The sequence below is a fragment of the Salmo salar genome, chromosome ssa01 (assembly GCF_905237065.1).
Source record: "Salmo salar chromosome ssa01, Ssal_v3.1, whole genome shotgun sequence".
In the NCBI taxonomy this organism is placed as follows: Eukaryota; Metazoa; Chordata; class Actinopteri; order Salmoniformes; family Salmonidae; genus Salmo; species Salmo salar.
This window is the reverse complement of record NC_059442.1, coordinates 171,994,649-172,017,708: the sequence shown is the minus strand read 5'-3', so window position 1 is coordinate 172,017,708 and position 23,060 is coordinate 171,994,649. Positions and strand designations below refer to the sequence as shown.

At 45.3% G+C, this 23,060-nt stretch overlaps 1 protein-coding gene across 11 annotated transcripts in view; it reads right to left on the bottom strand.

Annotated features, from left to right (window-relative positions):
* LOC106572866 (uncharacterized) overlaps nucleotides 1–20,967 on the bottom strand; it is a 36,444-nt gene extending 15,477 nt beyond the window's left edge. For 9 of the 11 annotated variants that reach the window (XR_006758781.1, XR_006758784.1, XR_006758786.1 and 6 more), the window contains exons 1-3: nucleotides 20,763–20,967; nucleotides 13,450–13,678; nucleotides 7,736–8,615 (exon numbers count right to left, since the gene is read on the bottom strand). Coding sequence is in view for 4 of the 11 variants with exons in the window: in XM_045694171.1 (XP_045550127.1) it covers nucleotides 7,736–8,615; nucleotides 13,450–13,656 (1,087 nt within the window). In the remaining 7 variants the exon portion in view is untranslated. The remainder of the gene's footprint in view (nucleotides 1–7,735; nucleotides 8,616–13,449; nucleotides 13,679–20,762) is intronic. The other 2 variants (XM_045694185.1, XM_045694188.1) reach the window with 1 other exon arrangement.
* Between the last annotated feature and the right edge of the window lie 2,093 nt (nucleotides 20,968–23,060).

Below are 23,060 nucleotides of genomic sequence, written 5' to 3'. Positions count from 1 at the left end.
CTGTACAGTCAGAAAAAGCTGTTTTTTTTTTTGTTTTGTTTTTTGGACAGGCCTTTTTAGATTAGGCTTATGTTTCTGCTTATAATTTCTGACATTTTGTCAGACTATTAGTTAGTCAACTTGTCTATAATTTGATATATGCAGGTTCTCTTCTGTCATTACGTGATGCCCTAGAAAACTAAACCTCACCAGCATAATGTCATAGTGTATTCAGACACCTTCCCTTTTTCCACATTACAGCCTTATTCTAAAAACGATTACATTATTAAATCCTCAATCTACACACAACACCCCATAATGACAATGCGACAACAGGTTAAACATTTTTGCACATATATAAAACATTTAAATAAAAACAGAAAAACCTTATTTACATCAGTATTCAGACCCTTTGCTATGAGACTCTAAATTTAGCTCAGGTGCATCCTGTTTCCATTGATCATCCTTGAGATGTTTCTACAACTTGATTGGAGTCCACCTGTGGTAAATTCAATTGATTGGACATGATTTGGAAAAGCACACACCTGTCTATATAAGGTCCCACAGTTGACAGTGCATGTCAGAGCAAAAACCAAGCCATGAGGTCGAAGGAATTGTCCAGTGGAGGTCCGAGACAGGATTGTGTCGAGGCACAGATCTGGGGAAGGGTACCAAAACATTTCTGCAACATTGAAGCTCCCCAAGAACACAGTGGCCTCCATCATTCTTAAATGGAAGAAGTTTGGAACCACCAGGACTCTTCATAGAGCTGGCCGCCCGGACAAACTGAGCAATCGGGGGAGAAGGGCCTTGGTCAGGGAGGTGACCAAGAACCTGACGGTCACTCTGACAGAGCTCCAGAGTTCCTATGTGGAGATGGGAGAACCTTCCAGAAGGACAACCATCTCTGCAGCAATCCACCAATCAGGCTTTTATGGTACACTGGTCAGACGGAAGCCACTCCTCAGTAAAAGGCACATGACAGCCCGCTTGGAGTTTGCTAAAAGGCACCTAAAGGACTCTCAGACCATGAGAAATAAGATTCTCTGGTCTGATGAAACCAAGATTGAACTCTTTGGCCTGAATGTCAAGCGTCACGTCTGGAGGAAACCTGGCCAATACCATCCCTACAGTGAAGCATGGTGGTGGCAGCATCATGCTGTGGGGATGTTTTTCAGCGGCAGGGACTGGGAGACTAGTCAGGATTGAGGGAAAGATGATCGGAGCAAAGTACAGAGAGATCCTTGATGAAAACCTGCTCCAGAGCGCTCAGGACCTCAGACTGGGGCGAAGGTTTACCTTCCAACAGGACAGCGACGTTAAGAACACAGCCAAGACAACGTAGGAGTTGCTTCGGGACAAGTCTCTGAATGTTCTTGAGTGGCCCGCCCAGAGCCCGGACTTGAACCCGATCGAACATCTCTGGAGAGACCTGAAAATAGCTGTACAGCGACGCTCCCCATCCAACCTGACAGAGCTTGAGAGGATCTGCAGAGAAGTGTCATGAAGTTGGCCTGTGGGTAAGGTTTATGACCCCCCCTCTCTCTCTGACTCTACTGAAGGACTCTTGAAAAGCCTTTGTTAAACAAAGAGTCTGGGAACATCAAACAAGTGGGGGGAAAGGAACCATATTTCGGTAATAGAACCAGTTGAAAATATGCGTTGGTACTTAATGAATATGATGTCAGTTCGGTTGTAATCTGAGACATTATGACTGATGACAGGACGACATAAACTGTACCTGGGAAAGTCTACACCCTCTAGTTATCAGATTCACATGGAATTGTTGTTCAATTTAAATTAAACTATTTGTGAAAAGATTAAATGTAATTTTAGCTTCTAAATGAGAGAATTGAGTTTTCATAAGGTTAGAGCTCTGTTCAATCAGTGGCCCTTGGCCATGCGTTTTAGATTATTGACCAGACAGGGGAGGTGATATTAATAATACTCTGAGTAAAAGAGAATGTTTTGGGATTTTCACCCTCCAGACATTATTTCCTAAAGGACTTAATGATGAAATGCCTCTGTGTGTTATGTTGTGAATTTGAACATTAATGATGTGGCTATTTCAGATTCCTCTGATGTTTTTTCGTACGATTAATGATTAATGAAAACTTGCTGTGTCCTCATTGTGGTTTTATGGGCGTGTTTAATGCGTCTTATTTATACACTTTTGTAGTGTTTGTGAAATGCATATTGTTACGTTTGGTAGCACTTATTTGTTTTTCCTTCGCCTCCAACCCCTTTCCATGCGTGGAACGGATGTGGGTGGGGCTAGGTCTACATAGGGGTGCCGATTTAAAAAAAAAAATTCACAAAAGCTCTGACGAAGGCCTTGAGGCCAATACGTAAAGCTTATTGACCTGCTGAAAGGTGAATTCATCTCCCAGTGTCTGTTGGAAAGCAGACTGAACCAGGGTTTCCTCTAGGATTTTGCCTGTGCTGAACTCTGTTTTAAAATTGCCATTGGCTTCATGGTGAAATCCCTGAGCAGTTTCCTTCCTCTCCGGCAACTTAGTTAGGAAGGATGCCTGTATCTTTGAAGTGACTGGTTGTATTGATACACCATCCAAAGAGTAATTAATAAATGCACCATGCTCAAAGGGATAAGTATTTTTTTTTACCCATCTACCAATCGGTGCCCTTCTTCGCGAACCGTAGTAAAACCTCCCTGGTCTTTGTGGTTGAATCTGTGCTTGAAATTCACTGGTCGACTACGGGGTAGTCATTTAAAAATCATGCTAAACACTATTCCACACGGAGTCAGTCCATGCAACTTATTATGTGATTTAACTATAGGTTTGCCATAACAAAAAAGGGGTTGAATACTTATTGACTCAAGACCTTTTCAGCTTTTTATTTTTAATTCATTTGTAAACATTTCTAAAAAACATAATTCCACTGACATTATGGGGTATTGTGTTTAGATCAGTGACGAATCTACATTTAATCCATTTTAAATTCAGGCTGTAACAACAAAATGTGGAAAAAGTCAAGGGGTGTGAATACCTTGCTGACGTTCATTTGAAAAAGGGTCAGCAACATAACAACCTGGACCAGAGCTAGGGAGACCGCGACATAACAGCCCGGACCAGAGCTACGCAGGCCGCAACATAACAGCCCGGACCAGAGCTACGCAGGCCGCAACATAACAGCCCGGACCAGAGCTACGCAGGCCGCAACATAACAGCCCGGACCAGAGCTACGCAGGCCGCAACATAACAGCCCGGACCAGAGCTACGCAGGCCGCAACATAACAGCCCGGACCAGAGCTACGCAGGCCGCAACATAACAGCCCGGACCAGAGCTACGCAGGCCGCAACATAACAGCCCGGACCAGAGCTACGCAGGCCGCAACATAACAGCCCGGACCAGAGCTACGCAGGCCGCAACATAACAGCCCGGACCAGAGCTACGCAGGCCGCAACATAACAGCCCGGACCAGAGCTACGCAGGCCGCCACATAACAGCCCGGACCAGAGCTACGCAGGCCGCAACATAACAGCCCGGACCAGAGCTAGGCAGGCCGCAACATAACAGCCCGGACCAGAGCTACGCAGGCCGCAACATAACAGCCCGGACCAGAGCTACGCAGGCCGCAACATAACAGCCCGGACCAGAGCTACGCAGGCCGCAACATGTCATTATGCAGTAGGTCATCTTCCCGTAATCTCGTTCCGCTACTGAACGGAGAACGTATAGGGTTTAACAAAGCAAGACAAGACGGAGGAGAGTCTCACTTCAGATATCTCGTTTATTTTTGAGAGATGGCAAAATATGAATTTTTCATTCAAGACGTTTTAGTTACTTTTTCGCCCCCTTCAACTTGTTTTTCAAAAACATCCCAGAGCAGCTAGCTAGCTAAAAGCTAAGCTAGGTTGAAGATGCTGTAGCCAGCGACCTTCCACCTAATAATTATTATCAAAAAACTAAAATGACATTACCATCACAATAAACTACAAACAGGAGGCAACAGTCATAGAATAGAATTGCCTTAACAGCCAATGTGTATTATTGAACATGAATAAAATAATACTTATAGGAATGGGTCATTGTTTAAAAGTTGCTAACTATCCTAACTAACTATATATAAGTTGCTAACTATCCTAACTAACTATATATAAGTTGCTAACTATCCTAACTAACTATATATAAGTTGCTAACTATCCTAACTAACTATATATAAGTTGCTAACTATCCTAACTAACTATATATAAGTTGCTAACTATCCTAACTAACTATATATAAGTTGCTAACTATCCTAACTAACTATATATAAGTTGCTAACTATCCTAACTAACTATATATAAGTTGCTAACTATCCTAACTAACTATATATAAGTTGCTAACTATCCTAACTAACTATATATAAGTTGCTAACTATCCTAACTAACTATATATAAGTTGCTAACTTTCAAGTGGATTTTTCCCAGTCATATGTGGTAAATTCCCACTACCTTGGTTACGAACGCACCACGACACTACTTCCTTCAGTGCCAGACGCCCACTTGTGACGAATAAAAGGAGTTGTGTCTGTAGCACGGCAATGTGAAGGGCTGCACGACACACCTCCCACCCCGGGGTAATGCGACGGGCTGCACCTCCCACCCCGGGGTAATGCGACGGGCTGCACCTCCCACCCCGGGGTAATGTTGATGGGCTGCACTTCCCACCCCGGGGTAATGTTGATGGGCTGCACCTCCCACCCCGGGGTAATGTTGATGGGCTGCACCTCCCACCCCGGGGTAATGTTGATGGGCTGCACCTCCCACCCCGGGGTAATGCAATGGGCTGTCACTTAAGTAAGCGCAATTCATCGAAAACTTTTGGCTTGCTTATATAGAGCGAAGTTCGTAATGTGGCTCGAAGAACTTTCACGAGGTTCTGCCTGAAACCTCCTATTCTCAACCACCAAGAATGGTTTATATAAGCGGCTATAAACCAAAAGGCTATCAAAAAAAATGTAAAAATGATTATACGCATAGCCTACCTATCACTCTTGTAATGTCTTTGGTCCGGTCAGAATAAGCTGCTTGAATGCAGAAGGAAGAAGATGTGTTTCTTTGCGTTTCCTCTTGCTCTGGTATACTGGGGTAATGTCTGTGTAAATGTGTCAACATATGAGGTGTTGGCAGCTACAAAGACTATTCTTGTTGAGCGTGGCGACATACTGTTAACGTTTTAGCCACAACTCACTATCACAGTTATAAATCTACTGGGAAGTCAAAATGTTCCCCCAAATGGAGATTTAAACGCCGGATGATCCTCCATTTCCTGTTTAAAAATCGACCCCACCACTCGCCATCGTACAGAAATAGTTCCTGGCTGCGCCTCAGAAAAAGGATAGTTTGAAATGCGCTAATTAAGATTTAAAATTTTGATTAACGTGCACATAGGCTTTAGTTGTTTTAACAAAATAGGCTGAAATTGTTTTTTTTCAGCTCAGATTTACTTGAGGAGCAGGGCCTGCCACACAGAGGGGGCAGCTCTGCCACACAGAGGGGGCAGCTCTGCCACACAGAGGGGGCAGCTCTGCCACACCACACAGAGGGGGCAGCTCTGCCACACAGAGGGGGCAGCTCTGCCACACAGAGGGGGCAGCTCTGCCACACAGTTTAGGCATAGCCTTTAAGCCTAGTATTTTTATTTTGTAAATATGTTTTTAAAGGTATTAGAGTTCACAGTGCGGACCGAACCAAGGTCCCCGTGTACCGTTACACCCTTAAGAGTCCTCCTACATGATTCACAGAGAAACTGTCATGTCTTCTAAAATCATAACACATGGGGGAAGATATGGAGCATGCAGCAGTGTAAATCTTATTGTCTATTGAGGAACGGGCCATATTACAACAACATACAGAAAAGACAGGGCTCTGAAATACACTACAAACACAGATACAAGTTTTCACCGGTATAGAAAAGGTGTAACAGTACATTATATTCTAGATATTTGTAATCGCTTTAATTGGTAGGTGCACTAAGCTCTCAGGTACACCACTCAGAAATGGTGAGGAGCCTTTTTGTGAGAATTGGTTGTGTTTGACAGCAGAACTAGTGTGGTGAGACACACACAGACAGAGAGGGCAGCTAGAGGGAGAGAGAGGGCAGCTAGAGGGAGAGAGAGGGCAGCTAGAGGGAGAGAGGGCAGCTAGAGGGAGAGAGAGGGGGCAGCTAGAGGGAGAGAGAGGGCAGCTAGAGGGAGAGAGAGGGCAGCTAGAGGGAGAGGAGAGGGCAGCTAGAGGGAGAGAGGGGGCAGCTAGAGGGAGAGGGAGGGGGCAGCTAGAGGGAGAGAGGGGGCAGCTAGAGGGAGAGAGGGGGCAGCTAGAGGGAGAGGGAGGGGGCAGCTAGAGGGAGAGAGGGGGCAGCTAGAGGGAGAGAGGGGGCAGCTAGAGGGAGAGGGAGGGCAGCTAGAGGGAGAGGGAGGGCAGCTAGAGGGAGAGAGAGGGCAGCTAGAGGGAGAGAGAGGGGGCAGCTAGAGGGAGAGAGGGGGCAGCTAGAGGGAGAGAGAGGGCAGCTAGAGGGAGAGAGGGCAGCTAGAGGGAGAGAGAGGGCAGCTAGAGGGAGAGAGGGGGCAGCTAGAAGGAGAGAGGGGGCAGCTAGAGGGAGAGAGGGCAGCTAGAGGGGGAGAGGGCAGCTAGAGGGAGAGAGGGGGCAGCTAGAGGGAGAGAGGGAGCAGCTAGAGGGAGAGAGGGGGCAGCTAGAGGGGGAGAGAGAGCAGCTAGAGGGAGAGAGGGGGCAGCCAGAGGGAGAGAGAGGGGCAGCTAGAGGGAGAGAGAGGGCAGCTAGAGGGAGAGAGGGGGCAGCTAGAGGGAGAGAGGGGGCAGCTAGAGGGAGAGAGGGGGCAGCTAGAGGGAGAGAGGGGGCAGCTAGAGGGAGAGAGGGGGCAGCCAGAGGGAGAGAGGGGGCAGCTAGAGGGAGAGAGGGGGCAGCTAGAGGGAGAGAGGGGGCAGCCAGAGGGAGAGAGAGGGCAGCTAGAGGGAGAGGGAGGGCAGCTAGAGGGAGAGAGGGGGCAGCTAGAAGGAGAGAGGGGGCAGCTAGAAGGAGAGAGGGGGCAGCTAGAGGGAAAGAGGGGGCAGCTAGAGGGAGAGAGAGCAGCTAGAGGGAGAGAGGGGGCAGCTAGAAGGAGAGAGGGGGCAGCTAGAGGGAGAGAGGGGGCAGCTAGAGGGAGAGAGGGGGCAGCTAGAGGGAGAGAGGGGGCAGCTAGAGGGAGAGAGGGGGCAGCTAGAGGGAGAGAGAGGGCAGCTAGAGGGAGAGAGGGGGCAGCTAGAGGGAGAGAGGGGGCAGCTAGAAGGAGAGAGGGGGCAGCTAGAGGGAGAGAGGGGGCAGCTAGAGGGAGAGAGGGGGCAGCTAGAGGGAGAGAGGGGGCAGCTAGAGGGAGAGAGGGGGCAGCTAGAGGGAGAGAGGGGGCAGCTAGAAGGAGAGAGGGGGCAGCTAGAAGGAGAGAGGGGGCCGCCAGAGGGAGAGAGAGAGCAGCTAGAGGGAGAGAGAGAGCAGCTAGAGGGAGAGAGAGAGCAGCTAGAGGGAGAGAGAGGGCAGCTAGAAGGAGAGAGGGGGCAGCTAGAGGGAGAGAGGGGGCAGCTAGAGGGAGAGAGGGGGCAGCTAGAGGGAGAGAGAGAGCAGCTAGAGGGAGAGAGAGAGCAGCTAGAGGGAGAGAGAGGGCAGCTAGAAGGAGAGAGGGGGCAGCTAGAGGGAGAGAGGGGGCAGCTAGAAGGAGAGAGGGGGCAGCTAGAGGGAGAGAGAGCGATGTTAACTGTACCTGTAGCCTCTCCTTTGGTCTCTGCTCCCAGGAGGTCCAGGTCAGGGTTCATCCCACTGGGTGAGGAAGGAGTCATGTTCCCCAACGGCCCCTCGGATCCTCCATGCTTCAGCAGGTCCTCCATCAGCTCACTACCTGCCCCAGGGAGGGTGCTCAGGTCCCGGGTCGACACCGAGGACAGGTCCTGGTGTCTGGGAGAACTAGCGCCCATCATGGAAGGTTTGGAGACAGAGCTGGAGATAGAGCCTCGGAGAGGTTTGTGAGGAAAGGAGCGCCCCAACACAGACAACGACACGCCACCAACCAAACAGTCGGCGTCCAGCTGGGAGGGTTTGTGTGGCAATGCATGGTGGGACAGAGAGTTGTTATTATTAGGTTTTGGGGACTGGGAGACTGAGTGAGAGGCCAGGCCAGAGTCAGTACCTACCACTGCTGCTAGCTGGGCTTTAGGTACTGTGTAATAGTCCTCAGAAGTCTCCTGCTTGATCTTCTTCACTGACTTGTCCCCCTGTCCCCTGTCCTCAGACCCTGGTCTCTGGGGGCCGGGCATTCCCCCCGGGGGTCCCCTCTTCCTGGGTCTGTGATGAGGCTCGTAGTCTACGTCTCCATCCTCGTCCGTCGTGGCTGAGGACTCACAGACGATATCAAACAGGTTGCTGTTATATTCCTCAGTGTTGTCGTCGGCTTCGGTGTTGTCGTCGCTGCAGTTGGAGAAGTCGCAGGAGTCCCGGGTCTGGCTGCTGTCGCCTCCCTTGGCCTTGGTGGAGCGGCCCAGAAACCTCTCACCTCCTGGGCTGCTCTGACGGGCTGAAGCCCCTCCCTGGAGACTGAGGCTGTCTGAGTTGATGCTACGGCTGTCCTGGTAGCAGCCACCCCGCTCCTTTAGAAATCAGAATTAACAAGTACATTTGACATGGATCAGGAATTTGACTTGGTGGAATGGCACTGACAACATAATATACAGAGAATACAGTGCATTCAGAAAGTATTCATACCGCTTGACTATTTGCCACATTTTGTTACGTTACAGCCTTATTCTAAAATGGATTAAATTGTTTTCTTCCCCCTCAATCTACACACAATACCCCATAATGACAAAGCAAAAATAGGTTTAGATTTTTTTGCAAATGTATTAAATTTTTTTTTTAAAAGTATTCAGACCCTTTGCTATGAGACTCTAAATTTAGCTCAGGTGCATCCTGTTTCCATTGATCATCCTTGAGATGTTTCTACAACATGATTGGAGTCCACCTGTGGTAAATTCAACTGATTGGACATGATTTGGAAAAGCACACACCTGTCTATATAAGGTCCCACAGTTGACAGTGCATGTCAGAGCAAAAACCAAGCCATGAGGTCGAAGGAATTGTCAGTGGAGCTCCGAGACAGGATTGTGTCAAGGCACAGATCTGTGGAAGGGTACCAACACATATCTGCAGCATTGAAGGTCCCCAAGAACACAGTGGCCTCCATCATTCTTAAATGGAAGAAGTTTAGAACCACCAAGACTCTTCCTAGAGCTGGCTGCCCGGCCAAACTGAGCAATCTGGGGAGAAGGGCCTTGGTCAGGGAGGTGACCAAGAACCCGATGGTCACTGACAGAGCTCCAGAGTTCCTATGTGGAGATGGGACAACCTTCCAGAAGGACAACCATCTCTGCAGCAATCCACCAATCAGGCCTTTATGGTAGGGTGGTCAGACGGAAGCCACTCCTCAGTAAAAGGCACCAGGCAGACCGCTTGGAGTTTGCCAAAAGGCACCTAAAGGACTCTCAGACCATGAGAAATAAGATTCTCTGGTCTGATGAAACCAAGATTGAACTCTTTGGCCTGAATGCCAAGCGTCACGTCTGGAGGAAACCTGGCACCATCCCTACGATGAAGCATGGTGGTGGCAGCATCATGCTGTGGGGTTGTTTTTCAGCGGCAGGGACTGAGAGACTACTCAGGATCGAGGGAAAGATGAACGAAGCAAAGTACAGAGAGATCCTTGATGAAAACCTCCAGAGCGCTCAGGACCTTTGCCCCAGTCTAAGGTTCACTTTCCAACAGGACAACAACCCTAAGCACGCAGCCAAGACAATGCAGGAGTGGCTTCGGGACAAGTCTCTGAATGTCACTAAGTGGCCCGCCCAGAGCCTGGACTTGAACCCGATCGAACATCTCTGGAGAGACCTGAAAATAGCTGTACAGCGACACTCCCCATCCAACCTGACAGAGCTTGAGAGGATCTGCAGAGAAGAATGGGAGAAACTCCCAAATACAGGTGTGCCAAGCTTGTAGTGACATAACCAAGACTGTAATCACAGCCAAAGGTGCTTCAACAAAAGTACTGAGTAAAGGGTCTGAATAATTACGTAAATGTGTTTGAGTTTTATTTCTAATAAAATGTGCAAAAAAAATATAAACCTGTTTTTGCTTTGTCATTATGGGGTAATGTTTGTAGATTGATGGGGGGAAAAAAACTATTTAATCAATTTTAGAATAAGGCTATAAACGAATCAAAATGTGGAAAAGGTGAATGGGTCAGAATACTTTCCGCTCTGTATTTGAATTTAATAATAATAATGTAATTTAATTTCTATGAAAAGGTACCAGTGAGGACAAAAGTCATTGATAATAATCTGACAATGTTTTAATGTCATTACATGAAGGATCATAATCAATAACATCATAGCTATAATCAATAACATTCACAAGTTGATTTAAAACTTGTTTAACCTTTCATCATGGTTGGTAACTTGATGGATTTGTCCAAAATTGTGTGACATAATACATGACTTGCATTTTTTTAGCAGTGTAAATTGACGGTTAAATTAGACACTGAACTGGAACCAGGTATCTATCTGTTGGACAGTTTGGGTATAAAGATCTCATAACTACATAACATTTTGTGTCTCCTTATGTTACAGGTGAAAACGGTTTTCATGGAATGCTTCTAACCGAGAGTCACTACATTGACACTTAAAACCCTGTTCACTCATGACTGCACAGCCAGGCACGACTCCAACACCACCATTAAGTTCGCTGACGACACAACAGTGGTAGGCCTGATCACCGACAACGATGAGACGGCCTATAGGGAGGAGATCAGAGACCTGGCAGTGTGATGCCAGGACAACAACCTCTCCCTCAATATGATCAAGACAAAGGAGATGATTGTGGACTACAGGAAAAGGAGGACTGAGCACGCCCCCATTCTCATCGACGGGGCTGTAGTGGAGCAGGTTGAGAGCTTCAAGTTCCTTGGTGTCCACATCATCAACAAACTAACATGGTCCAAGCACACCAGGACAGTCGTGAAGAGGGCACGACAACACCTATTCCCCCTCGGGAGACTGAAAAGATTTGGCATGGGTCCCCAGATCCTCAAATGGTTCTACAGCTGCAACATCGAGAGCATCCTGACTGGTTGTATCACCGCCTGGTATGGCAACTGCTCGATCTCCGACCGCAAGGCATTACAGAGAGTAGTGCGTACAGCCCAGTACATCACTGGGGCCAAACTTCCTGCCATCCAGGACCTCTATACCAGGCGGTGTCAGAGGAAGGCCCTAAACATTGTCAAAGACTCCAGCCACCCAAGTCATAGACTGTTCTCTCTGCCACCACACGGCAAGCGGTACCGGAGCGCCAAGTTTAGGTCCAACAGGCTCCTAAACAGCTTCTACCCCCAAGCCATAAGACTCCTGAACACCTAATCAAATGGCAACCCAGACTATTTGCATTCCCCCCCCCACCCCCCCCATTTGCATTGCCCCCCACTTTCATTTGTTTACCGCTGCGCTACTCTGTTCAAATCAAAATGTTATTGGTCTTACTTTCTGATGTAACAACCAGTCTATCACCCCTCAGATACTACAGTATTACTTCTGATGTATCATGTCTGTAGTATAATAATGTTCCAAGTTTAACCCAGAATCTAACAATAACTTTGAGGTCCTTGAAAATTACAATAAAGTGCTTGAAAAAGTGCCTGAAAGTCCTTGAATTTGACTGGGCAATGTCTTTATGAATCTTGCTTAAAGGATGTACAGTCCCAGGCCTGTGGTGTCGTACAGTCCCAGGCCTGTGGTGTCGTACAGTCCCAGGCCTGTGGTGTCGTACAGTCCCAGGCCTGTGGTGTCGTACAGTCCCAGGCCTGTGGTGTCGTACAGTCCCAGGCCTGTGGTGTCGTACAGTCCCAGGCCTGTGGTGTCGTACAGTCCCAGGCCTGTGGTGTCGTACAGTCCCAGACCTGTGGTGTCGTACAGTCCCAGGCCTGTGGTGTCGTACAGTCCCAGGCCTGTGGTGTCGTACAGTCCCAGGCCTGTGGTGTCGTACAGTCCCAGGCCTGTGGTGTCGTACAGTCCCAGGCCTGTGGTGTCGTACAGTCCCAGGCCTGTGGTGTCGTACAGTCCCAGACCTGTGGTGTCGTACAGTCCCAGACCTGTGGTGTCGTACAGTCCCAGACCTGTGGTGTCGTACAGTCCCAGACCTGTGGTGTCGTACAGTCCCAGACCTGTGGTGTCGTACAGTCCCAGACCTGTGGTGTCGTACAGTCCCAGACCTGTGGTGTCGTACAGTCCTAGACCTGTGGTGTCGTATAGGTGGAGTTATGGTCCAATTTGCATATATTCACTTTTATTCCTCCGAGTTCACATTTGGAACTGCATGAAAATCATTTTTATTTTGGTTTCAAACCATTTAGAAAATGTTTATCCCAACGTCACACATTGGCCCCATTATTTACAGGAAGACATACAGTTTACCTATAAACTCGTATAGTACCGGGTCAGACTCCCCTTTGCCTCCAGAAAAGCCAGACTTCGCCAGGGCATGGAAAGTTGCTCAATCGGTATCAAGGGACCTAAGGCGTGCCAGGGAAACCTTCCCCACTCCATTAAACCACCGCCACCAGCCGGTAGTGTTGACACCAGGCAGGATGGGGCCATGACTCATACTGCTTACAGAGCGCTCTGCCGCTTACGCTAAATACTGAGCGCCATCAGCTTGACAAAAGGAACCGGGATTCATCGGACCAGGCAATGTTTTCCACTCCTCTATTGTCCAGTGTTGGTGATGGTGTACCCACTGAAGCCGCCACTTCTTGTTTTTAGCTGATGGGAGTGGAACCTGGTGTGGTCGTCTGCTGCAATAGCCAATCCGAGATGCCGTTTGTGAACACCACCGTTGTACTGCACCGTTATTTGCCTGTTCGTTGACCGCCTTTTATCTTGCACGATTCTTGCCATTCTCCTTCGACATCTCATCAATGAGCTGTTTTTGGCAACAGGATTGCCACTGACCAGATATTTTTTGTTTAAAATCGCACCATTCTCGGTAAACCCTAGACACTGTCGTGCGTAAAAAGCCCAGGAGGCCGGCCATTTCTGAGAACCGGCGCATTGGAACTGGCACACCTGACACCGACAATCATACCACGCTCAGTCGTATAGGTCACTTGTTTTGCCCATTCTAACATTCAATAAAACAGTAACTGAATGCCTCGATGCCTGCCTGCTTTATATAACAAGCCACGTGACTCACTGTCTGTAGGAGTGAACCATTGTAGTGAACGGGGTGGTGTAAACTGGCCACTGAGTTTACATTACAGTGCCATAAATGCCTAACCTGGGCTCCAGTCTGTTTCTGCCCTCTTGCCAACCCAAACATGTTCAGCTTGTCAATAGACCAGTCAAAATCACAAACATCTGGGACTAAAAACACACCCACCTTCTGGCCTGTCTTACAGGTGGCGGGGAGGGGCCAGTGGTAGGCGTGGCCCGCGCTGCACCCCCACATGGCGGTCAGGGTCCCATGGGAACCCTCGGTAAGCAGGTGTTTGAGGTTCGGGATGAGAGCACAGATGGTGCCGTGACTGTGGGCCCAGCGGACCAACTTAGACAGGTTCTCTGAAGAAGTGTGCAAGCAGTCTTCCATCGTGAGTTGGAGTCGTTTCCCCCTATGGAAAAATGTATATTACTTATTCATACGTCCTGGTAATCCGTCTGGCCCAGCGGCTTTGTGAATGTTGACCTGTTTTAAAAGGTTTTGTTCACATCGGCTACCGAGAGCGTTATTACAGTCATCCATTGCAGCACCCAAAGAAAATAACACATTTAACATAGGTAACATTTTTCCAAGTATGAACTGACAGCGACTCGATGTAATTCAAAACAAACCTGTAAACAGGAAACCGTATATTCCAGAAGACAGGAGAACTAAGATAGTATCGCCAAGTTAAGGTTTACTGAGAAAAAAAAACTCTGTACTACACCAGACACATCTCATTCATTTGAGTCAGTAATGCCCAGAGCACGCTGGACCCCCTACCGGTGAACAATGAACTGAAAACTAACGATTCTAAGCCCCTTCGTTCAAATGTCGCTCATCATAGCGTATTGGAACTGAACCCTTATAAACGTTTTTAATTTTTTAAAACACTGACGGCGAGGAGGAAGGCAACACGCACCTTGTGAACCCAGGTGATGGACATGTGTTGATCGCTACGTATACAAATATAATTATTTCTTGATACATTTCAAACGAGGTCTAGTTGTGGCCACAACCAGACGAGATTGAATGATTCTTACATTTAAGTCATTTAGCAGACGCTCTTATCCAGAGCGACTTACAAATTGGTGCATTCACCTTATGATATCCAGTGGAACAACCACTTTACAATAGTACATCTATATCTTTTTATGGGGGGGGGGGTTAGAAGGATTACTATATCCTATCCCAGGTATTCCTTGAAGAGGTGGGGTTTCAGGTGTCTCCGGAAGGTGGTGATTGACTCCGCTGTCCTGGCGTCGTGAGGGAGCTTGTTCCACCATTGGTGGATTGCATTGCTTGAATGGCCCGAGGGTGATAAACACAATGTTGTTTGTAAACTGCAACCCAACAACCCAACAAATTAGGAGTTTGTTGAGCAGAGTATGTTTTGGTTCTACAAAGCTGTGTCCATCATAACATGAAACAATAAATGAATTGCTGTCATTTTTGCACCATGTGATCAATTATCAGTTGTAAACATGTATTTCTTCTTCTCTGTACTCATGATCGATAGTCCTGCGTGAATTTGACAGGCGGTGGTCAGAGCACGTCTCTGGAGCCACTGAGCCAGAGGAGCTTGTATTCATCCTGCTGTACTGTGCCCAGCACTAGCAGGTCAAAACGAACGGCTACAATGAACGAGTCACTTAGAAAAACTAATCATGACTCGACTCAGTAAGTCGTTCAAAAAGAAGGAATGGTTCGCAAACTGCACATCACTCACTAGCTACAAACAGAACCTATCTAGGGCCTAAAAATCATCTCTGAATTTTTCAAACTTATGGGTGTTCATGAATGTTTGAAATGCATTAATTGACCTTTGAATTGAACTAAGATTTTATTTTTTTATTAAATCGATAGAGTAAATGTTTTGTTTATATATTTTATTTTTTTAAGTTCTCAAAACAGGCTTTGTTGTTCAATTAAAAAAAGGTAAATGAATGCATTTCAAAAAGTCTGGAATAATCTAATGAATTCAGGGGTTGTAAAATGATACCAAAGCTAAATATAAGCCTCCACAACCATAAGACCCACTAATAATATAATTATTTTATCAAAATAGTTTAACCTGCTTTTTTTTTGCAATAATCAGTGATCTGGCTTTCAAGTCTGTCTATGAAAACACCCTTATTGTTACAAATGTAACCAGAACCATGAATAATGCACATCTACTAATAATGACTACCTACTGGTAACAATATAGATCATTATAGACCAACTACTGGTAGCAATATAGATCATTATAGACCAACTACTGGTAACAATATAGATCATTATAGACCAACTACTGGTAACAATATAGATCATTATAGACCAACTACTGGTAACAATATAGATCATTATAGACCAACTACTGGTAACAATATAGATCATTATAGACCAACTACTGGTAACAATATAGACCAACTACTGGTAACAATATAGATCATTATAGACCAACTACTGGTAACAATATAGATCATTATAGACCAACTACTGGTAACAATATAGATCATTATAGACCACCTACTGGTAGCAATATAGATCATTATAGACCAACTACTGGTAAATATCATTATAGACCAACTACTGGTAACAATATAGATCATTATAGACCAACTACTGGTAACAATATAGACCATTATAGACCAACTACTGGTAACATTATAGATCATTATAGACCAACTACTGGTAACAATATAGATCATTATAGACCAACTACTGGTAACAATATAGACCAACTACTGGTAACAATATAGATCATTATAGACCAACTACTGGTAACAATATAGACCAACTACTGGTAACAATATAGATCATTATAGACCAACTACTGGTAATATTATAGACCAACTACTGGTAACAATATAGATCATTATAGACCAACTACTGGTAGCAATATAGATCATTATAGACCAACTACTGGTAGCAATATAGATCATTATAGACCAACTACTGGTAACAATATAGACCAACTACTGGTAACAATATAGCTCATTATAGACCAACTACTGGTAGCAATATAGATCATTATAGACCAACTACTGGTAGCAATATAGATCATTATAGACCAACTACTGGTAGCAATATAGATCATTATAGACCAACTACTGGTAGCAATATAGATCATTATAGACCAACTACTGGTAACAATATAGACCAACTACTGGTAACAATATAGATCATTATAGACCAACTACTGGTAACAATATAGATCATTATAGACCAACTACTGGTAACAATATAGATCATTATAGACCAACTACTGGTAACAATATAGATCATTATAGACCAACTACTGGTAACAATATAGATCATTATAGACCAACTACTGGTAGCAGGCATTATAGAAAATGAACAGGCCTCAAACAACATCTTGGCCATGTTCTGTTATAATCTCCACCCAGTAGAGGACTGGTCACCCCTCAGAGCCTGGTTCCTCTGGTCTACCCAGTACAGCCAGTAGAGGACTGGTCCACCCCTCATTGCCTGGTTCCTCTCTAGGTTCCTAATCTCCACCCAGTACAGCCAGTAGAGGACTGGTCCACCCCTCATTGCCTGGTTCCTCATCTCCACCCAGTACAGCCAGTAGAGGACTGGTCACCCCTCATTGCCTGGTTCCTCTGGTCTACCCAGTACAGCCAGTAGAGGACTGGTCACCCCTCATAGCCTGGTTCCTCTGGTCTACCCAGTACAGCCAGTAGAGGACTGGCCACCCCTCATAGCCTGGTTCCTCTGGTCTACCCAGTACAGCCAGTAGAGGACTGGCCACCCCTCAGAGCCTGGTTCCTCTGGTCTACCCAGTACAGCCAGCAGAGGACTGGCCACCCCTCAGAGCCTGGTTCCTCTGGTCTACCCAGTACAGCCAGTAGAGGACTGGTCACCCCTCAGAGCCTGGTTGCGCTCTACCCGGTACAGCCAGATGAGGACTGGCCACCCCTCAGAGCCTGGTTCCTCTCTACCCAGTACAGCCAGTAGAGGACTGGTCACCCCTCAGAGCCTGGTTCCTCTCTACCCAGTACAGCCAGAAGAGGACTGGCCACCCCTCAGAGCCTGGTTCCTCTCTACCCAGTACAGCCAGAAGAGGACTGGCCACCCCTCATAGCCTGGTTCCTCTCTAGGTTTCTTCCTAGGTTCTGGCCTTTCTAGGGAGTTTTTCCTAGCCACCGTGCTTCTACATCTGCATTGCTTGCTGTTTGGGGTTTTAGGCTGAGTTTCTGTACAGCACTTTGTGACATCGGCTGATGTAAAAAGGGCTTTATAAATACATTTTATTGATTTTCCACAACATGTTCATTGATCTTCTCGTTTTAGTAGGGTCTTCTCTGTTCAACATGTTCATTGATCTTCTCATTTTAGTAGGGTCTTCTCTGTTCAACATGTTCATTGATCTTCTCGTTTTAGTAGGGTCTTCTCTGTTCAACATGTTGGGAGTTGAGACATAAATAGGGAATCATTAGAAAGGTCAAGGTCTCCTCTATTACAGTAAAATAATGTCTCAATGTTTTTCAGTGTCCATATGACCGATTGTATTGGACCAAACCTCAAATGCAAATAGCGAGTTAATTAAAACGGCTTGTTGTCATAGAGGAAGAAGATAATCTTTCGTCTTTGTTGTGAGTGGCATGGGGAGGGGCTTGGCGTCTGTCACGTGACCAAAAAGACTAAAACACTCATGAAAAACAGAAGCAGTTGACAGCATAATTTTCAATTTAAGTTTTTAGGAATATACAACTGAATTTTTAACATTCATTTCCAATGGTATTGTACTTAATCTGGTACAAAATATATATATATATATTTTTTTTTTAAACTGCTGAATGTGTCCAAAAACATACTGTGATTTATTTGTTGATGATCTACCAGAAATATCCAAAACGGGGTTTGCCCTGCCTACTATCCTGTAATGGCTAATGGAGCCAGTTACAGCCCGCCCGCAACAGTCCGCTCACACTCACCGCTGCTCAACTCCATAGTAATTTGTAGAGTTTAAGGCCTTTGTGCGGACTGTACGTCAGATTCACTGTGTGCGATGTTAATTAAAATCTGGACATCAACCTGGTTAAATTGGTACGGGTTTGTCATCACATTCTGCGATTAGCTTGAGATGCAACACCAGCCGATGTTTTTATTTCATTTATTTTACCGTTATTTTACCAGGTAAGTTGACTGAGAACACATTCTCATTTACAGAAACGACCTGGGAAATAGTTACAGGGGAGAGGAGGGGGATGAATGAGCCAATTGTAAACTGGGGATGATTAGGTGGCCATGATGGTATGAGGGCCAGATTGGGAATGTAACCAGGACACCGGGGTTAACACCCCTACTCTTACGATAAGTGCCATGGAATCTTTAGTGACCTCAGAGAGTCAGGGCACCCGTTTAACGTCCCATCCGAAAGATGGCACCCTACACAGGGCAATGTCCCCAATCACTGCCCTGGGGAATTGGAATATATATATTTTTTTTTAGATCAGAGGAAAGAGTGCCTCCTACCGGCCCTCCAACACCACTTCCAGCAACATCTGGTCTCCCATCCAGGGACCGACCAGGGCCAACCCTGCTTAGCTTCAGAAGCAAGCCAGCAGCGGGATGCAGGGTGGTATGCTGCTGGGCTTACGTCAACACCAGCCGATGTAGGCTATGCCAACTGCAGCGGCGTATTTGATCTGTACCAGCAGCGCAAGCCTCTCTCTATGGTTGTGCGCGAGAGAAGTGAGTTCAGAAAAACAGAAAGTATGCATCTGTAAAAAGTTTACACATACAAACTTCATATGTCCCAAGTCAGAATCAAAATAGGCTTCCCCAAAATAACATGGTAGAACGTTTATTTTGATTGGAGATTTTCTGCATTTATCAAAATCCCATCATGTAAACAAGATTATTAGAGAAATCGGTTCTTTCTTGCACAGCATGTAAATGTTTAAAACCAAACTATTATATTATTCTGACTAATTGTGTGCATACTCAGTGTTCCTATTGGTCAGTCACCGGGATCAGCTCGGAACACCTGCCACACTACACGATGAAGACGCCACCAGAACTGTGTCAGAGCCTACGAATGTAATTGTACTTAAAACAATTTATTTTTAAACTTTTTTTCTTTTAAAAATCGGCAGACCTAGACCCCGTTACACTGAACGAGCCAAGATGTCCAACAATCGTTTACGACTTAAGAATTTGCCAATGATGTGGAAATGTTGTCTGAGAAGGCAAAAATCACTGCATAAGACAGCTAAAATCGTACCATCTGTAGAGGGCTTAAGGCCAGGCATACACTACACAATTTTGCCATCCCAGATGAATTTTCATGATCTGGGTAAAATCCTATGAACTTGGGCTAGGATCATTACATCGAGACTCGCATAGTTCGAGCAGGTCAAGGACGCACCAATGATGGCTGTTCTGTTCTCCAGACCCCTGTCTGATGTCCTGATCAGTCTCTGACATGTCCTAAATGTTGGTTGTGCATTTTATAGTATGAGCATTGCTTCGGCATGATTGGGCAAGGACTGCTGCCAATAGCCATGGAGCATTCAGCATGTGAGACCAAAACAATGGGCGGATTCAATCATGTTGAGCCGGGGCCTCTACCTGTCACATCTGGCGGGGAGGGAGGCATGCCCTTCTCAAATGGAACAGCTCTGTCATGTTGTCAACAAGGCAGCATGGTGCATCGTCCATAAACATACATCTCTTTTCCATAAAATACATATTTTCATTTTCATTGGGAAGGAAGAAAAAAAAACGTTTTATCAAAAGCAATCCCTTTTGCAAGGGAAAACAGAATCCTTGGCACTTAAGTAAAACCTCCACTCACCCGAGGCAACAGGCCAAGCAAAACGAACCAATATTACATACGCGTTACATGACAGAAATAAACAATAATAGATGACATGAAATCAAGACCATATTCTGCGCCTCAGACTTTTTTGATGTTTCTGCACATATTTGTTTTCTTCCTACGACAACCGAGAAGAGCAGGTCAGGATCAACTAGGGAATCATTGTGTAATGTGAACACCCACGTCCTGGGGTTTAGGATGGATGGATGGGAGGAAAGATTGGGGACAAGGACATCGGGAAATGTGAGCACGTCCAAGTTGTTAAGTCGTCTAGTGTATGCCGATTATAAGTCAACTAAGGCAAAGAACGGCCTACTGTTAAAGTTGTTAGATATATATATATATAAACAACCAAATAAAAATATGGTTCATAGGCCATTTCGTTATCAGTGGCTAGCACATTGATTTAACGTTAGTTCTGGGCTGGCTAGTCATTTCAACCATTCTGCATTTCGCTATCTAGCTAGCTTGCTAATTATCTAGCTGGGCCCGCGGCTAACATAACACACTCGAGCTAGCCAGTTATCTTGCTAGATATTCAGCTATTTCAAATCAACAGCAGCCAGAATAACAACGGCCCGGCTAGCTACGTTCGTTAGCGTGATCCGACTCCTCATAGAACAAAGAGACGCCTAATCTCTCTGTATTGTCAATAAACACTTACCTTTACACCGGAGACTCTTCATATAGCTATTTCTTCTAACATAAAGGAAGGAGTTGTTTGGGATGATGGTAAGTAACACAGCGGTCAACTAGCCAAGCTAGCTGGATAGCTTTTTCTTCTTCTTCTTCTTCTTCTCCTAAAACATATAAATAAAAGACGTTGAAGGGGCACGAGGCCTAACCGGAAATACGTCGAATCGGATATGTAGCTGCGTCATCGGGTTTTTTTTCTCGCTTTTTTGTAGCTACGTCATCGTGTGGCCACGACAGATGAAAAATGTAAATCTTATTCATAATAAATACAATACATGACAATTTTGTAACATATACAAAATGGAAGGATGAGAAACTTTAAAGACAATGCATGGGTTGATGTTAGGCTCATTGTATACTTGTTTTAACAAAACAAGAAAGTTAAACTTATTATTATTATTTTTTTTAAAACATGTTTACATTCATTAAATCAATAGGGAGAATTAAAAAAAGAACTCACACTAGCTATTTGTTTTTTGTTTGTTTCATTTCTAGAAATGTAGATGGCTTTAGACTGTTGATAAGAACCCTCCACCGGTAATGTTATCAACTTTACCCACAAATAAATCTGGTTAGTGTACAGTGCATCCACATTTTGTTGCGTTACAGCCTTATTCTAAAATGTGTTAAATCGTTTTTTCCTCATCAATCTACAGAAAATACCCCATAATGGCAAAACAAAAACAGGTTTTTAGAATGTATTGCAAATGTATGAAATAAAAAAAACGGATATCACATTTAGTATTGTAAAATGTAAAATGTATGCTCTCACTACTGCAAGTCGCTCTGGATAAATGCAAGTCTGCTAAATGTAAATGTATCACAGACTCAGTCCTTTGTTGAAGCACCTTTGGCAGTGATTACAGCCTCGAGTCTTCTTGGGTATGACGCTACAAGCTTGGCACACCTGTATTTGGGGAGTTTCTCCCATTCTTCTCTGCAGATCCTCTCAAGCTCTGTCTGGTTGGATAGGGAGCGTTGCTGTATAGATATATTTGCACATCTGGGCATTTCTTCCGCCATTTCTCCCATAGTACATTTTACTGACACAAAAAGATCCCAAAAATATCTGTCCCGACACTTCCTATTTCTACAGCTGTTGTGATTTGTGTTTTATTATGACTTTACTGTGGATGGAAATGTGGTCACTGTTCCAACCAGCAAAATACATTTATGAACCGGTTCCAACCCCCAAAAAAACGACCCGTTTTTGTAATTAATAAATCCTATCTGATAACTCTAGTAGTTTAAACTCTTACATGCTGACCAGACCGGACACACTGCTCTCGCACGCCAACGAGCGGCTGCGTTGCCAAGGGGATAAAATAGAACTCCTTTCTATTTCTGACGCAGATCGCGCTGCAAGTCCTGCCTCTCCCATCACCTCATTGGTTTATAGAAGCAGGTACCCACGTGCCGTCTCCTCATTGGTTAATAGAAGCAGGTACCCACATGCCATCTCCTCATTGGTTATACCCACGTGGGTGATTGAAAGACGAACTGTTTTGCCGGTTGTCGTGGTAATACTATGAAAGTGTAGATGCCGATCACCATATAAGTTCAAAGATGAAAAGCCTGGAAGGAGGAGAGATGACTAGAAACGATTCGGTTGGCCGTTTTATGTGTGGATTAATTGTCGGAGTAGAGGACCTTGTGCAGGTAAAATAACAACTCAATGTTTATATCCCAGGACAAATTAGCTAGCAACAGTAAGCTAGCTAAATAGGACAAATTAGCTAGCAACAGCAAGCTAGCTAAATAGGACAAATTAGCTAGCAACAGCAAGCTAGCTAAATAGGACAAATTAGCTAGCAAGCGCAAGCTAACTAGCTAAATTGCCATAAATGTTTAATGCTTTTCATCCTGTCCCCAAATTAATGTCATTGGTTCAGAGTTTGTTTTGATATTTTAACCTACGTGTCGTGATCGCGTTTGGTGTAGGGGGACAAAATACATTTATGCACGATGGCGCACGCGCGCAGCCGGTTTGTGTTCCGTGTTATTCTAAAATTAATTAGATTTTTTTTTTTTTATCCTCAATCTACACACACTACCCCATAATGACGAAGCAAAAACTGGTTTTTAGAAATGTTTGCAAATGTATTAAAAATAAAAAAACTATCAGTTATCTTACTTACATAACTTTTCAGACCCTTTGCTATGAGACTCAAAATTGAGCTCAGGTGCATCCTGTTTTCATTGATCATGCTGTGGGGATGGTTTTCAGCGGCAGGGACTGAGACTCAGGATTGAGGGAAATATTTGG